Genomic DNA, 16,117 nt, shown 5'->3' on the forward strand with positions numbered 1-16,117 from the left:
TGGACTTATCCAGACCAGAGAGATCCAGGAAGCTTCAAAGAGGAAGCAGCATTTGAAACTGGCATGGAAGGATGAGTAGAGCTGGACAGAGGAGACTGGTGTCAAAGTGCTGTTCCGGATTGTGGGTGGTCCAGCCTGCTTCCTTTTCCGATTCCCACACCTGGAAGAAAGGGCCGTGTGAACCATTCACTTTTGTCCCTGGGGTTGCGCCACTGTGCCTGGCACAGAGGCAGACTTAGCGCTGACTGCACAAACCAGGAAGAAAGAATAAACGTGTTTTCACCTTGCAAGCAGTGGGGCCGTGGAGTTAATGAGTCGAGAAATGACAGGTTGAACGTTCTGGACGGTCCGGGAGAGGCCAGTGGAGAAATAGCAGGATCCCATGAGGGCCGCCCACAAGGCCACACTCAGGGGAGGCCTAAGACTCTAAAGGGGAGCAGGAGTGGGACAAGCAGGAGGGGTCTCATCAGACGGACAGCTCAAGGCTTAGGAGGAAAACGCCTGGGCAGAGGGCCTGTGGTGTCTGTGCTATTTGGGCACTGAGCTCCCCATAGTCACTGCCCTTGAAAATAGTGCCTCGTGGGAACAGATGTCACCTCCCGGGAGTAACACTGGCCTCTAAACTCCCCAGGGGCGGCTGGGGGTAGCACCCTCCCCCCCATGTAAGCCTCTGACGTGGGGTGATGCTGGCTGTGCTGAAGGTGGGTGGCATTTTTTTTTAAGATTTATTTATTTGACAGAGAGAGAGGGCACAAGCAGGGGGAGTGGCAGAGGGAGAGGGAGAAGCAGGCTCCCCGCTGAGCAGGTCCATCCCAGGACCCTCGGATCATGACCCGAGCCAAAGGCAAACACTCAACAGACTGAGCCACCCAGGCACCCCGGTGGGTGGCATTTTGAACTGACACCAGATTCTCTCTCTGAGAAAGAGGTTGACCTGCCACTCAAAGAATGTCTGGTTCATTGGAGCCTTTGGGTCCAACATGTCCCCCAAACAGAAGAAACAGAGCCCGGTTCAAGCCCACGACTCAGGTGGATGGTGCCCTCACTCCCCTGTATTCTGTCCCTCCACCCTGCTCTGGAATATCCCATTCCTGACACCGTCTGCCCACCTGCCTGCAGAGCTAGAAGCCAAGACCCCGGTTTGCCTGCAGGTCAGATGTCCACCTCCTCCAGGTACGATGCCCAAGGCTGCTGCTTTGGCCAGAGGGCCAGCCCTGATGAGTCCCACCCCTCCGAGTTCCCTGTGTCAGAAACACCCTGTCCTTGGAGTCCCTGAGCAGTGACAGGCCAAGATCTGAACGCACGTCTGTTTGAGACAATGTCCACTCCTGCCTGTGCTGTGTATGTCCGCACGTTAGGGAGTGCATGCCCTTGTGTGGCACGTGTGACCAAAGCTGCTGTTCCTACAATCTACAGAGTAACCACTTCCAGGTAATAAAACAAACCCGGCATCTTTGAAGCTCTCCACTCTCAGGGACTGTCCAAGACTGAATTTCCTTCCCTAGTGCCAGCACCCTAGGGCACTGGTGAGGAAGCCCTCCCAGCTGAGGGATGGACCCCTGGTCCACGGCTCATCCGGCTCTCCCCATGTGGACTCAGCCCCCACTCCCAGCTCTTGCTGCTCCAGGCATAGGTGACCTTCACAGTTCATGTGCCGTGGCCCTTTTCCTCTTTCCCTGTCCTCCTGGTCCCCACAGCAAAGCTATTAGTCACCCCAGGCAACAGGGATTGACCGAAAAGTCCTGGAGGTAGAAGTGACCAGTGGATACCAGGCTGGGAGTGCTTCAGGGAGCTGCGGCTCCCAGGCCTCTGACCATGGAACCCCCTCTGAAGCTCCCTCCCTGGGCTGAAGTTCAGGCTGACCCAGCCTTTACCAGGCTGTGGTGGGTCAGCAAGTGATGGGGCCAAGGGTCTGTTGTGCTGCAGGTTGTAGGGGCCATGGAGCTGGGTCACATAAGCGGTCCAGGCATGCTCAGGAAACATGCATGGAGAGCTTCCTATGTGCAAGGCCCTGCACCAGGTCTGGAGCACATTGTAGGCACACTCATGGGACAGACGCTCGGACAAGACAGAGCAGCCAGACTTACCCTCCTGCCAGAAACAACTCAAACACCAGATAAAATACAGAAAACATGGCCCTCAAAACACTGGACCTCAGCTGATGAAGGAGGAGGAGTCCCTGCGAGGCCCCAGCTCACTTCCTGAGCATTTCCAGCTGTGGTGCAGGGAGGGGACCCCGCAGGTCCAGGGGTCCCCCCAAGGGCAGAGATGGAGCTGGGAGTCCGAGGAAGCCAAGGCAGCTAGAGTCTGCAGGAGGGAGCCCAGGAGAGGAGCGCGTCCTGGAGAGATCTGCAGAGCGTGAGGAACGTGCTTCGGGCCGGGAAACCGCGGAGACGGTCACAGAGTCCTGCCCAGAGCTCACACGGGGCTGTGGGGAGTGCTTGGTCCGGCGGGCAGTCCAGACGACCTCACCCCACTGGGGCGGAGTACCAGTTGGGTCTTGCTGCAGTAAAATGGGACAAAATTAGCCTTAGACCAAGCGCTGTTCTGGTTCTCTCGGCAAAGCTTAAAAGCAAGACCTGAAGGGGCCAAACTTCTTCCAACTGACTTCCTGATGTCCAGAGCAAAGTAAAAGAATGTTTCTGAAAAATAGTCAGCACCCATCAAAGTTCACAATCCCAGTCACCCGATTAAAAATCACCAGGCATGCAAGGAAGCAGGAAAATGCAACCATTGAGAAGGAAAATCCGTCACTTGATGCTGACCCAGAAATGACGGGGACGGCAGGGTGAGAGCACAGGGCATAAAAGAGCCCACTGCAACTGTCTCTGGGTGTTCAGGGAGCCAGAGGACAGGCTGAATGTGTTAAGTGGGGACCTTCTGGGGCTGCTAAGAAGAGGTCAGTTCTGGGAAGGGGTGGACTGTTTGGATGTGGACGGAGTAGGATCTCTGCCAGGGTCATTTGGGCTCAGACCCAGACCCTGCAGGCTGCTGGCATGGCTGCTGGGATGAGGCGTCTCCATCCCACCCTATGCAGACTTGGAATGCCTGGCACACAGTAGGTGCTTGACACATATTAATTGTCTTATTTAATTCTTCCCGTTCTACAAATTGAGACTCAGAGAGGTTAAAGGTCTTCCCAAGGCCAGGCAGCCAAGAAGTGGTAGGTTCAGGGCCCTGGGCATGCAGCCCAGGCACTCTGTACAGCACGCCTCCAAACACCACGGCGCACAACCTGGTGGGTCTGCGGCAGGATCCAGGTATAACCCCATCCCCCAGGAAGCAAGCCTAGACAGGAGGCACATTAGCTGGGAAGAGGCAGGTGTCAGTGCCCACACACTCACTCCTTCCACATCCTCCATCCAGGATATCTGGAGTCTGGAGCCCCCCACCCCAATCTCCCAACCTTGCCTCCGCCTCCCCAGTTTGTGGGTAGAGACAGGGAACCACAGTGGACAGGCTGGGAACCCCGCCTGAGGGCGCTCATTTCTGTAATTACCATAATTGCCTTAATCACTGCTTGGGCTGGAACAGTCCCCTGCAGCCTTTGCATTCAGCCCCCACCTCTGCACACCTCAGCAGCTCCTGGGGTACAGATGCACGGCCGGGGGCACAGCACACTGTGCCAGCCACCCCGACAGCCCCCACCTTGCTGCAGCCTGGGCACCGGTACCTCCTTGAGCACCCCGCCTAGACTGTTTGCTCTACGCCTGCCTGCCAGACCAAGAGCCCAGTGCTGGACGCGGGAAAACACAATGAGCCAGGGAGCGAGTGCCATGCCTGCAGCTGTGCGCAGGCCGCCACGGGCGCGTGCTCTGAGCCCCACCTGGGGAGGCACGCTCACACCCAGAGGAGTGACACCCGGATACAGACCTTTCCTCTCCCTGGACCAGGGGGGTGGGCCAAGGTGGGGGGCGGTTTGTGGGCCTCTATTGTGTTGCTCGTAATGACCACCGCCCTTTTTGAGCAAGTACCACGGGCCAGGAGTGTGCGGTCGCTTGACCAACCTCCCGCGGTTTGGCTTCACTTACAAAGAGAGAGGATCTGTGGCTCAGGGCACAAGCGCTAAAACCCCGCAGCTCCCCTAGCTCCAGAATTGGCCTCAGTGCCAGCTGCAGCCCCTGAGCCTACACTGAAGGTCCGGGGTCCCGCCAGTGAGGGGCTGGGGGAGGGGCAATGAGGGTCCCCACCCAAAGTCTCCACGCATACAGCGGCTGAGAGTCAGGCCAAGGCAGGCGGTGGGACTGCTGCTGGCTCCTGCCAGGCCCCTGGCAGCATGAGCGATGGCAGGCTGAGCGATAAGAAACTAATAATTTATGTTTCCAGCTCCCGCGGCCCCGGCGCCAAGGGAAGGCTGGGCCACAGCCTCCTCCTCACAGTGAGCGGCCGCAATCCTTTATTGCACAAATTATTAACGACCAAAGAATGAATGACTCTGTAATCAGATCAGGGCTGCCAGCACTTTTCATTTCGTTTATTTGTATAAATTCTGAAGTCAGGGTCTAGCCTGAGCTCAGAAAGCCAGTCTCACGTTAGACGGGTGCTCAGGCCCCCACCTGGACAGAGCACACCCCTCCCTCACCCTTACCCAGGACTCCATGGGGTGCCGAAGACAGAGGGTGTCAAGGAGAGGGCCAGGGAGGTGGGCCTGACTGAGCTGGGCCCCTGGGCCAGGGTCAGAACTCTGTCCTTCAGCCTGCCTCGAGGCCATCTCCTACCTGTTCTCAGGGCCAAGGGGCTAGCCCAGGACTTGGTGGTGAGAGAAAGCTCCCCTGTCCCTGCACGAAAGCCTCTGCTCCCTCCCTGTCCTCATCCTTCTTCCCCAGTGTCTGCTGGTCCAGGCCGGCAGTAGACCCAGGCCCCGTGTCCCACTCTGTCAGCTTCTCCTGCCTGCCTCCCACCCTCTTTCCCCTTCTCAGGCTGATCTCTCCCCTGCCCTCCCTTTTCCTGTCCTGCTGCTGCTGGGCTGGGCTGGGCTGGGCTGTCCTCCCTTGGGTGCAGGGACTCAGGCCATGAGGTTCCTGTGGCAGCACCGAGGACTGAGCCGCCGTGGCCCTCTCACAAGCCCACTTTTAATCCCATTGACCTGTCGTTATACTACGGCGCATAAATTCAGATTTGGAGAGCTTATGCTCCATCATAAATTGGGCTGGCAGACTTCCGATCAACAAGATAAAGCTGTCTCCTGTGAGGGGGTGTTTTATTAGTCTTGGCCTCAGTGCTGCAGGCACTGGGATTGGGGGAGGGGGTGAGTCCTCTGCTCTGGAATCCTCCCGTGCTGTTCAGAGCAGCCTGATGGTGCCCAGGGGTCTGAGTGCTTCCTGTCATCATGGGCAGGCACCAGGAGCCTAGGCATCCCCTGGACCTGGGCTGTAACAGCCCTTAGATCCCCAACCCCACATCACCAGGCTGAGTGGCCACTACTCGATCCCCAGGCTCGGCACTCGGGGGTCAAGACAGAGGCTCGGTGTGCACCCAGGCGTGTGTATGTCTGTGCCCCTCCCTCCCTGGGAGACCTTTGAGAACCTGGCCAGGGCCAGGGTAGGGTTCAGGGACTGGGGGCAGCTGAACCTGCCTGGGAACCCTGGGCGCCAAATGGCTGGAGGACGGGGGCCCGGAAAGAGGGAAGTCAAACCCCCGGCTCCAGGGAGGTGATGGCCTGGCCCAGCTTTACTTGCAGGTGCAGACACAGGCAGAGTCCCCACAGGCAGACATGGGGAGGTCTTGGCAGCTCTGGGCACTCTGGGCCTAGGCTCTTGCCACTCACCCAGAACTGGGAGTGATGTCTGCTGGCCTTGCCTGCCCCTCCCTAGAGGTCAGGTCTTTCTTCAGAATCTCAGTCTGTGTCAACACCACCTCCCTCTACCACTGACCCTTCCAGCCCAGCTTCTGTACCAGCCTGCCAGAATCGCTTCTCAGTGAAGTCACCCAAATCAGCTTCCCCAAGGGGGCTCCACCTGGCCCCTCTGAGCACCGTCATCTGCCCAGGGCCTCAGCAACACAGTAAGAAACCTGTGGGTCCAGGGTATGTGCTGGTGTTCTGGGGGTACAGGGGACACTGACAGGAAAGGAAGGTAATCCAGGGAGGCTTCTTGGAGGAGGGGTTCTGCTGTGAGTCTTGAAGATGAGTAGGTGGTAGCAGAGCCAACATTACCACCATGCACAGAGAGCATAGAACCTGGATCCCTGGTGCTTTTAGAGACCACAAAAACATTTTATTTTTAATTTCCCTTAAAACCAGAAGGAGAAAAAATATATAATAATAATGAATATTGAATAATGAATCTACCATGGATTATATTTGTCTTTCTATCAATAAAGTTATAAAATATAATTTGAAATTTTTCAATGGAGGAAAGGACTCCCAAATGCAGAAGTTGCTGCACAAGTGGTAATGGGGCCACAGAACAGTGATATCAGGGAGTGGCGCTCCGGGCAAAGGCGACAGCTCAGCCATGCTCAGGCACTGAAGGAAGACGGGGAAACAGGAGGTCGAGCCCTGGGGCAGAGGCAAGGCCTGGGGGCCAAGGGTCCCGGACTGCTCCCAAAGGAGCCCCTGCAGAGCAAGTTGGCCAGATGTGCCCATCAGGCACTGGGTGTGTGGGGGCAGAGTCCGGGAGCATCACAGAAATATCGTAGGTGAGAGGGGCCCGACTAGGTATATGGAGGAAAGGGATCTCGAAGGGAGCACAAGTGAGGCTTGCTGCTTGGCTAATGCGGAGGAGCGTGGTGCCTGCTCTCTGAGGGACTGCAAGCGAGACAGGGAAGACAGCATGGTGGCGGGAAAGGGGCTCAGCGGGCTGCGGGGTGGATGCGTAGGGCAGGCTATAGACTCCTGAGTGTCAGGACTGGAGCCAGAGATTCAGGTCACAGTCTGTAAAGGGAACGGCAGCAGTACTCACGAAAGAGAAGAGCGCCTAGTACAGAGCCCACCCACTTAGCCACTCACCCGTCATCCATCCCCCACCCATCTACCCCCAACCCAGCATGTGTGTGAGGGGTGGGTGAGGCAGGAAGGAGAGGTGAGGCTGGAAGGAGAGGTGAGGCTGATCTGAGGGACTCATGTGCCCGTGAGTACAGCTCAACTAATACACAGCAAGGCGCCAACTAGAAGCACGAAGGAACATTCCAGCGTGTTGAGGCCAAAACTGTAGGTATCAAGCACAAGCTGACAAGTTTGCTGAGGGCCATGTTCCTGGCTGGAAGATGGGATGACCCAGCTGGCGTCCTGGCTTTGCCCCTCACCAGTCAGGAATCACCCTGTCATGTCTCTGAGACCCCAGGAGCTCAGGAGCCCACACATACCTGCTGGACCTTAGACACACAGTAACTCAACTGCCAACATGTGGCAGACTCAGATTCTGGCTGGAAGAATGGTCTGTCTGTTCTCCTCGAAGGGTCTACAGCATGCTGACATCTGCTAGCATCTGCACGTCCACAGAGCATCGAAGGTCAGGCTCCTTTGTCCTGACTGGGGCATGAGGACTCCACATTTGGGGAGGTCCATATTCCTCCATGCAGAGGTAAAAACCCCCTCACACCAGCCCCAGTCTTGCCAGCTGCCTCTTCTGCTCCCACTTCCCCTGGGGCCTCCAAGCAGCCTGGCCAGTCTGCAGGTGGGAAGTCCCCAGGGCCAACCCGGAATTTTGTTAAATGCCCCGGAGAAAGTGCCAGGTTGTGGTCTTGGACAGAGCCCTGGAATTGCTGCCCTTCCCCTGCTGGAGGTAGGTGTGGGTCTGGCCTCTGCAGATGGGCTCTCCTCAGGGTCTCAGCCCATAAGATACCAGGCTGTGCTCTTCAGCCTACCCACCTCGGAGACTGCACCTGGGGCACCGTCCCTAACTTCAAAAGGTTGTCTGTCACAGAGTTCCCGTTCTCATGGCACCATGAGCAGGGCCACCCTGCTGTGAAACCGCAGACACCAGGGCAGAAGAGGAGTTGACCCATGGAGGACTCAGTCGGTTTTGCAGTAGTAGAGGAACCCTCACACCCAGGGGCGTCTGGGTGGCTCAGTTGGTTGAGGGTTCTACTCTTGGTTTCAACTCAGGTGGATCTCAGGGTCGTGAGATTGGGCCCCGCATCCAGCTCCCCACTCAGCGGGGAGTCTGCTTCTCCTCTCCCTCTGTCTGCCCCTCCCCCTGCCAAAATAAATAAATCTTTACAAATAAAAAATAAAGGAAACTTCACACCCAGACAGGCACTCACAACTCTCAGTGCACTCAGTGCACCCCACAGGGGTATCACCAACTCAACTAGCCCTTGGAAGAATGGGTCCATTGGCAAGGAGGCCTGGGCCTTGGATGGGGTCAGGCTAGGTCAATGACCTCAAAAAGCCAGCCTGGGCTGGACTCGGGAAACAGTGAAACTCACGGACCACCTCAGCTCGCTACTTCTGAAAACCCTTGATGTGACAAACCGGTCCTGTCAAAGTGACTGTTGGTCTTCCTGGTGACCCTGACGGCGGGACTGTGTGTGAGGTACACCCGGACCACTCACCCCTCCTCCCAGTGTAGGCAGGCGCAGAGTTGCAATCCTTCTGGAGCATAGTGGATGAGGCCCTGCCAAGAGGCTCAAGAACTTTCTCTCTCTCTGATGAAGAGGATGCCTGTGGCCAAACTCTTAAGAAGCTTCTGGGGATAGGAGGGTATTCAGAGTCCTGCCCGGGCAGAAGCCCAGGAGACAAGTGGTGCGGGAAGAGGTGAGCAGGGTTGGTGCAGCCCCAGGCCAGGGAGATCAAGCTGGGCTGAGTGGGCCACACCAGGACGGACCCCTGTATGCAGCCCTCAAATGCTGACACATGGGTAAGTCTTGCTCATGGGGAGCTCACACTCGGCAGGAAGCCCAGCATATACATGGTTGCTCCCAGGGCCAGCCTGGACTCCCTGTGCGGCCTGGGAGTCTTTCAGAGCTGAGCCTAGAGACAGCCACTGTAGCCGCCCACCCTCCTAGCCCTCCACCAACAGGCCTCTCACCTCCAGTTTCCCTCTGCCTCCAGGCTCTCTATGCTGAGGGTCCCTAGCTGAATGTCCCCTGTTCTCCTTCAACTTCCACCTAGCAATCCTGGCAGAAAGCCCACCTGAGCCCACTCCACCCCGTCATGCTCATCACGCTCAACTCCAAGCCCACTCCTCCCCCAACACCCACTCCAGCCACGGGGGCCTGATCACTGCCCCGTGACTCTGAGGGTGGTGCACCCTAATGTCTCTGTCTGCCCAGGCCAAGACAGGGGACCACGCAAAGAGCGAACATGTGACCAGCCGAGTCGGGATTAATCCTCCGGGGCTTATCCCCACAGTGAGGAGCAATGGTCCCTAAGGCCTTCATGTGGGATCTATGCTGAGAGTGAGCTGATGTGGACAGCAGGACCATGGTCACACTGGGAGGGAAGCACATTCATGTATAAGCACACAGTATGGACACACACGAGCACATAGGGAACCCTACACTCTCAGGTAAGGGTCTCCTCGTCGCTCACACCCAGCCCGATGGCACATTCCTGGAACGTGGGGTGTAATGGGACTGGAGCTGAGTCTGCGTGCTGCACCCTAGCTCTGCTATTCCACTCTGGTCATCTCCCTGACCTGACATCTGAAAGAGGGGGTGACTGGTGCTGTAGAGGCTTGTGCCATGAGGGATGACGACCACATGGGGCTTTGGAGCCCACATCCACCCAGCAGGGCAATAGCTGCATCCAGGGGTCCTCCCAACAGGCAACAGGCCAGCAAAGTCCACAGGGAGAGAAAGGGGTGAAACCAGCCCTCGTGCCCATTCACTGGGATAGATTCTCTTGTCCCTAGGGGCCCAGGAAGACTCTGCTCCTGCCCTTTGCTTGGCCCTACCTTGGAGTGAACCGCCCCAGGTCCTGCACTCTGGGCCATTTATGGAGAAAGCATCTAGGGTGTGCCAGGCCTGCCTCACTGTGCTGACCAGGACACCTGTAGCCACATCTCACCCTGACTGCTCTCCTCTGGGCCAAAGGGAACCCACAGATTTTGAGCCCCCATCTCATTTTCAGATGGAGAAACTAAGGTCCAAAAGGGCAGAGAAGACTGGGTAATTCAGCGGCTGGCCAGGAGGACCCAAATCTCGGGCCACTGCAGAGTCTGCTTCCCTTACCACCTGTGTCAGCCTACCCCAGCGTAACCCAAGCCCAAAAGGGGCCACAGCACCCAGCAGGCTGCTCTGAGGCAGGTGCTGCTCTCGGTCCTCAGTGATGCCCATGAGTGGGTGTCTTCATTCCTCCTCAAGAGGGGCCAGGCACGCAGAGCCAGGGGTAGCCAGACTCCCACCCCTGTGGCCAGATCGACAACTTCCTCTGTACCCAGTGCACCCTGCGTGCTGAGCTCATCTGTGTCATTGTGTGTGTCTGAGAAAGCGTGTGTGTGTGTGGGAGTGAGCTTCCGTGCAACACAGCAGGTGGACATCTGCTACCAGTGCTCTGGCAGCACGTGCCCTGTGGGTGCCGCAAGTCTGCACACCCACGGGGGAACGTGAGGTTGACCCTAGGTCCTATCTCTTTTCTCCTTTAAATAGCATATGTTAAGGTCAGTGAACAGACTGGCCTCAGAAACATCTCTACTCCTGAGACGGAGATGGCATGGCCTGCAGCCAGCTCGTGGCTGGCCAAAGGTTAAGGCACGTCCTAGCGAGGCAGCGCCTCCTGTGTCTGACCTGCAGCTGGAAACAGACACATTCCTGGAAGCTCCAGCCACTCTGGCAGGGAGTCCGAGGGAGCCCCAGCTGATCCACCACTGACCTCTGACCTCCCAGGTTAACCCTTCCTAAACCAGACCCTTGCCCCAGCCATGCTGTCTTGAATATGACAGCTATCTGGGGCTCATGCTGCAGGCCTGTGTGTCTATGGATGTGTTTGCACAGGTGCTGGTGGTGTCTTTCATCTTGTCTGTGGCGTAAGTGAGCACATATGCTGTCTGTGCATGCTTGTGGCCAAGCTGTCAGCACATCTGCACGCCCCTGTCCTGTGTGCAGCTTTGAGAATGGACACGTCTGTTGCTGGCTTTGGGTGCTTGCCTGAGCACACGGGTGTGAGCACATGGGTGTGTCCGCTGTGCCCACCCCTGTGTGATCTGTCCCTGCATGCCTTCCTGTGTCTGGCATGTCTGGGCCCCGCTCTCCCACCCTGATGAGCTCAGGAAGACTAAGGCTGAGGGAGCAGGCCCATACTGCGTTCCTTCTGCGTCTCCCAGCCTCACCTCTGGATCCCTCTTCCTGGGGTTCCACATCTGGTGCTCAATAAATGATTGATTGGTGAAGGAATGGATGAAAAGGGGCTCTACGGGGCACAGTCTGGAGACAGGCAGGCACTCCAAGATGGGAGGGAGGCTTCTGGCAGGACCGCCAGTTGCGGACGGGGTCGGATAGCTCCAGGAGAGGCGGTCAAGGCTGGCCGAGCCTGGGTTGGGGGCAGCAGGGTCTTCGGGACGCCCCGCGCTCCTCGGGGACGTCTCGGGTCACCGTCTGCACCGCCCAGGCCGCGCCGCCCCGCGGGTTATTTATGACCCCCTCCCCCTCCCTGGCGGCGGCGGCGGCGGCGGCTCCGGCCCCGGCCCAGCGGCAGAGGGCCCCCAGCGGGGGGACCGCGAGCAGCGATGGCGCCGCGGTGGCCGTGAGGGAGGCAGGGGCGGGGCCTCTGAGGGCCGGAGGAGGGGCTTTGGCCACCGATCGCACCTGTGTTCCCCAAGTTGTGCCAAACCTGAACTCCAGGCGGGGGGAGATTCTAGAGCCAAAATTCTGTCCTTATGACCTCTGGCTCCAGTCAGAAGCGCAGAGGCGCGCACAGGCTACCAGGTGCCAAACCAGGACACGTGGACAGGAGGGAGAAAGTGAGCAGATCCTTGTGGAAGGGGTATAATGTCTGGGAGTAAGGATGACTGATCCCTGTGGGAAAGTGGCTCTGATCCCGTGGGCAGAGAGGTCTATTTCCCATGAAGAGGGAGAAACAGGTAGGGGTGGGGGTAGGGTGAACTGATTAGCCTAAGCCCTGGAAGGGGGTCTCCTGAGAGTCAGGGCGTGGCCCTTGGAGGAGAAGGGGTCCTGCAGGGAGCTTTGAACCCAGTCCTGGTCTTTTCAGGAAGCCGCCTTGGTCCTCCAGAGAGAGGTGGAGCCAGATAGCAATATGGAGGTTAGGCTGGGTGAGCTAGCTTAGTTTAGCACCTGTACCTTGCCAGCTGGAACCAACTTCCGAAAGCCAGAGTTGGGGCCTTCTTGCCCCTCCTTCACCACTGTCAGCCTGTTCAGGATGAAAGAGGCCAGGGGTGAGTCGGGGTGGTCCTGCAGAAGGGAAGGGAGGCCCCCTGCACAGGCTACATGGTACCTTCTCAGATCTAGAGATAAACTTCACCAGCCTTTCCTCCCCGAACCTCAGTTTAAAGGTCAGGGGTGAGGAGACCTAAGGGTCAGTGAACAGGTGCAGGCAAACATGGGAAGAACTGAGTGGAGGGGACTGTCTTTTGAAAGCAGTGTCAGGGCTGTTGCCAGACAGTTGGCCTCCTGCTGAGCCCTGATAACCTTCCACACTGAGCCACGACCACAGATTAGCATGATGGCTCCTCCGTGGACCTTGGCTCTTGGGCAGGAACAGCCTCCTGCATCCATTAGACACGGGGGCAGCACACCTGAGAGCAAGACACGAGCCACAGAAGGTGAGTGTGCACCTAGGGTCAGGCATGTGCAGGTGTCCAGTTCGCACGTAGGGCGATTGGGCTGAGGGTGGCAAACTAAACAGGATCACTCACCTTCACACCCACACTCACACCTGGCCCCTGAAATCCCAGCTGTGCAGATGTCCAAAGGCAGGTGTACAAAGAGGACAACAGAAGGGGGATGCAGAGGTTTGGGTGCGTAGGTTCGCAGACGCGTTCCTGGTCTCAGCCCAGACCTTGCTCCCCAAGTCAGTCTTGGGGCTGGCTGGCGCCTCAGCTGTGGACGGTTTTGGCAGTGTGCATCAGCAGGGGAGAGCAGAGCAGTAGCCAGTGGTCAGGCTCACACCCAGCTCGCGCTGGAGCCTGGGAGGAGATGGGTGATGGTGCTATGTTCTCTCACTTCCATCCCTCTCTTGCACAAGGTGCGAATGCAAGCACACCTGCGATCCAGCTCAGCCCCCGAGACCCTGGTCAGAGAGACGCCCACACGAATGCCCTGCCAAATGCATCTCAGAGGGGTGGGGGTGGGGGTCTAGGCACTGGGACAGGATCTGAGGCTACTTTCTAGCCTGTTCAGAATAACACATCAGAGAAAGACAAACCTGTCCCATCCGCTATTAGTAGGTCTCTTTCTCTTCCTAATGCTTCTGCTGCAAGGCTGACATGCTGGCATGCAGGGAGATGGGGTCTGAACACCAGGGACAAGCCATCCTCATTCCAGGGCTGGGCCAAGGCTGACCTGCTTCCTCAAAGCACCAAAGTGGACATGGATGTAGAGGGTTCCTCTTCCCCAGACTGGCTCATACTAGAGAACAGAAATGTACTCAAGTGTGCAATCTCATATTCATCGGCCCCTCTTCCTCCCCACATCCTCCATCCCTCACCCAGAGTGGGTCTAGCCCACCTTCCTGCCCACAGCACGGCTCAGATGGTGTTTGTCCTGGTGTCAGAGAGCCTGGATTTAAAACAGCTGTCGACGTCACGAGAGTTACTTAACCTCTCCGGGTCTCACCTTCCTCATCTATAAACTGAGAACAATGAAGAAACTCATCTGGAGATGATCAAGTGAACTAAGGCATGTAAAGTGCGGAGAAAGGCGGCAATAATCGACAGAACTGCTGTCGTTGTTATTCACAGAACAGGAAACCTCCCCAACACATTGGCCGAGGCCACAACCACAAACCCACGGCCTCACACCCTGCAGACGCAGACGAGACCACCCACGCCCAACACTAGTGCCCACCACCCACCGCCGCTGTGAAAACACTCCTACCCAGAACCGCCAGGCAAGCGGGCCGCTCCGAATCACACATCCCTCCTGGGTAAGGAGCCCACTCCGGGTCCTGGGCCCGCCCCCTCCCCACGTGTAGTCCGGGACTCCAGCAGCGCCCAGTGACTCCCTCAACAATGGCGCGGTCCATGCGCGCAGCTTCTCGCTAGCATACGCCCCTTCCCACACCCTCGCCCACTCGGAAATAGGGCAGGGGTGCAGCCCTGTCCCGCCGCCCCCGCCGCCAGCCCTGTGAGCCCAGTCGGCCGTCACGCACCCCCTGCTGGAGCCCGCGCCCGCCCGCCCGCCGCGCCGGGGCCGTTTAAATGGGCCAAGTTGTGGCGGCGGCGGCGGCGGAGGCGGCGGCGGCGGGAGTCTCCCAAGTCCCTGCCGGGCGGGCGGGCGCGCGCCAGTGTACGCGGGTGCGCGGCCGGGGCGGCGGGGCCGCGAGGCGGGGCGGGGGCCTGGGACCCCCGGGCGGGGCGGGGCGCAGGGCCGGAGACTTCTGGACTCCCCTGCCCTGCTGGGCCCTGCTGGCGGACCAGCGAGCCGGGCGCGGGGCCGCCCCAGGGGGCGCGGGCGCAGGTGGCCCGGCGCCCTGTAGAGCCCTGGGGTCCGGAGCTGCGGCGTTCGGCAGGTCGATAGGGGATCGATAGTAGCTCCCGCAGCACTATGTCTCGGGTAGCCAAGGCCCCGCCAGCCGGCCGAGAAGCGGTCCGAGGTGGCCCGGCGGGCGGCGCGGTTGCAGGTGCCAGGGCGCAGTAGCGGGTAGGGCGGGCGCGCGGCCGGGAGACTCCTGGGCCCCCAGCCCTCGAGACCCAACTCCAGGCCAGGCCCGAACAAGTTGCGCCGGCGGCGGAGAGCCAGGCTACAGGGCCACTGGCCCGCCATGCCGGCGGTCAAGAAGGAGCTCCCAGGCCGCGAAGACCTGGCCCTGGCTCTGGCCACCTTCCATCCGACCCTGGCCGCACTACCACTGCCGCCGCTCCCAGGCTACCTGACACCATTGCCAGCTGCGGCCGCCCTTCCCCCGGCCGCCTCGCTGCCCGCCGCGACCGCCGGCTACGAGGCGCTGTTGGCTCCACCACTCCGCTCCCCGCGCGCCTACCTGAGCCTGCACGAGGCCTCCCCGCACCTCCACCTGCCCCGGGACCCTCTGGCCCTCGAGCGCTTCTCGGCCACTGCGGCCGCAGCACCGGATTTCCAGCCGCTGCTGGACAACGGCGAGCCGTGCATCGAGGTGGAGTGCGGCGCCAACCGCGCGCTGCTCTACGTGCGCAAACTCTGCCAGGGCAGCAAGGGTCCGTCCATCCGCCACCGCGGGGAGTGGCTCACACCCAACGAGTTCCAGTTCGTCAGCGGCCGAGAGACGGCCAAGGACTGGAAGCGCAGCATCCGCCACAAAGGTGCGGCCGCGGTGGGGGCGCAGGCCGCTACGGTCCCTCCCCTCGGCTCCCCGAGGACCCCTGGGTCCGGACCCCCTCATTCTGCCACCTGGGAGACTCCATCCCCGCCCAGAGAGGGCGCTGCGACTCTGGGGTTGCCGCAGGGACACCCCCCCCCTCCCCGCCCCCAGCCCGGTCGCCTTGGTGGACCCGAGCAGAGCGCCCTCGACCTCCACGGTCATCCCAGCTTGAGCCGCTGTGCTCTGGGCTCCCAGCAGCACACGAGCCGGCCCCTCCTCCCACTCGGAAGGTCTTTGCGGGATTCCTGGGCTTTGTGGCCCAGGGGAAGTTTACGGGAACTGGGGAGACTGCGGGAAGCCGGCTGGGCGGGACACAACTTCCCTTCGAGGTCGGGGAGCCATCAGGTTCTAGCGGGAGTAGAGGGGCACACAGGCGGCCGAGGTGCGGGTGCGAGTTGCTGGAGGGAAGAGAAAGGTGTAGGGGTGTCGCAGGCAGGTGGGGGCCGCGGGGGCGCGCGTCGGGGCGGGGGCGCGCGCGGAGCTGGAACGGAGGCGGGGCTGGGAGCAGCCTGCTTGGAGCATTCAGGAGTCTGGCTCAGAGGGCGCGTTGTGCCGGCGCCCTAGCAGGCAAGCGGGGGAAGCGCAGTGAGCGCTAGAGACGGGGGTAGGGGTGGGGGGTCTTTAGAAAGTTAGGGACCCCGTCGCGCTGGGCTTTGGGGTGCGCGGCTCTGCTGTGGCCGCCCTCTTCCCGCTGCGGGCTCAGGCACAGCCCCGGTCCCC

At 59.6% G+C, this 16,117-nt stretch overlaps 1 protein-coding gene and 1 long non-coding RNA gene across 3 annotated transcripts in view; one reads left to right on the forward strand and one right to left on the reverse strand.

The window, feature by feature from the left end:
- On the reverse strand, positions 1–15,258 carry LOC123002165 (uncharacterized). Its single transcript, XR_006411755.3, has 3 exons — positions 15,041–15,258; positions 2,088–2,503; positions 1–160 (listed from the first exon to the last, which is right to left on the reverse strand). It is a non-coding gene; the product is annotated as an uncharacterized LOC123002165 (long non-coding RNA).
- The window catches only part of SAMD11 (sterile alpha motif domain containing 11), a 24,000-nt gene continuing 22,309 nt past the window's right edge, over positions 14,427–16,117 (forward strand). Inside the window, exon 1 of one of the 2 annotated variants that reach the window (XM_026520140.4) lies at positions 14,427–15,338. In XM_026520140.4, coding sequence (XP_026375925.1) covers positions 14,822–15,338 — 517 coding nt within the window. In that variant the 5' untranslated portion in view covers positions 14,427–14,821. The remainder of the gene's footprint in view (positions 15,339–16,117) is intronic. The other variant, XM_048221790.2, reaches the window with a different exon arrangement.

This window comes from Ursus arctos, unplaced genomic scaffold (genome assembly GCF_023065955.2).
Source record: "Ursus arctos isolate Adak ecotype North America unplaced genomic scaffold, UrsArc2.0 scaffold_32, whole genome shotgun sequence".
NCBI lineage: Eukaryota > Metazoa > Chordata > Mammalia > Carnivora > Ursidae > Ursus > Ursus arctos.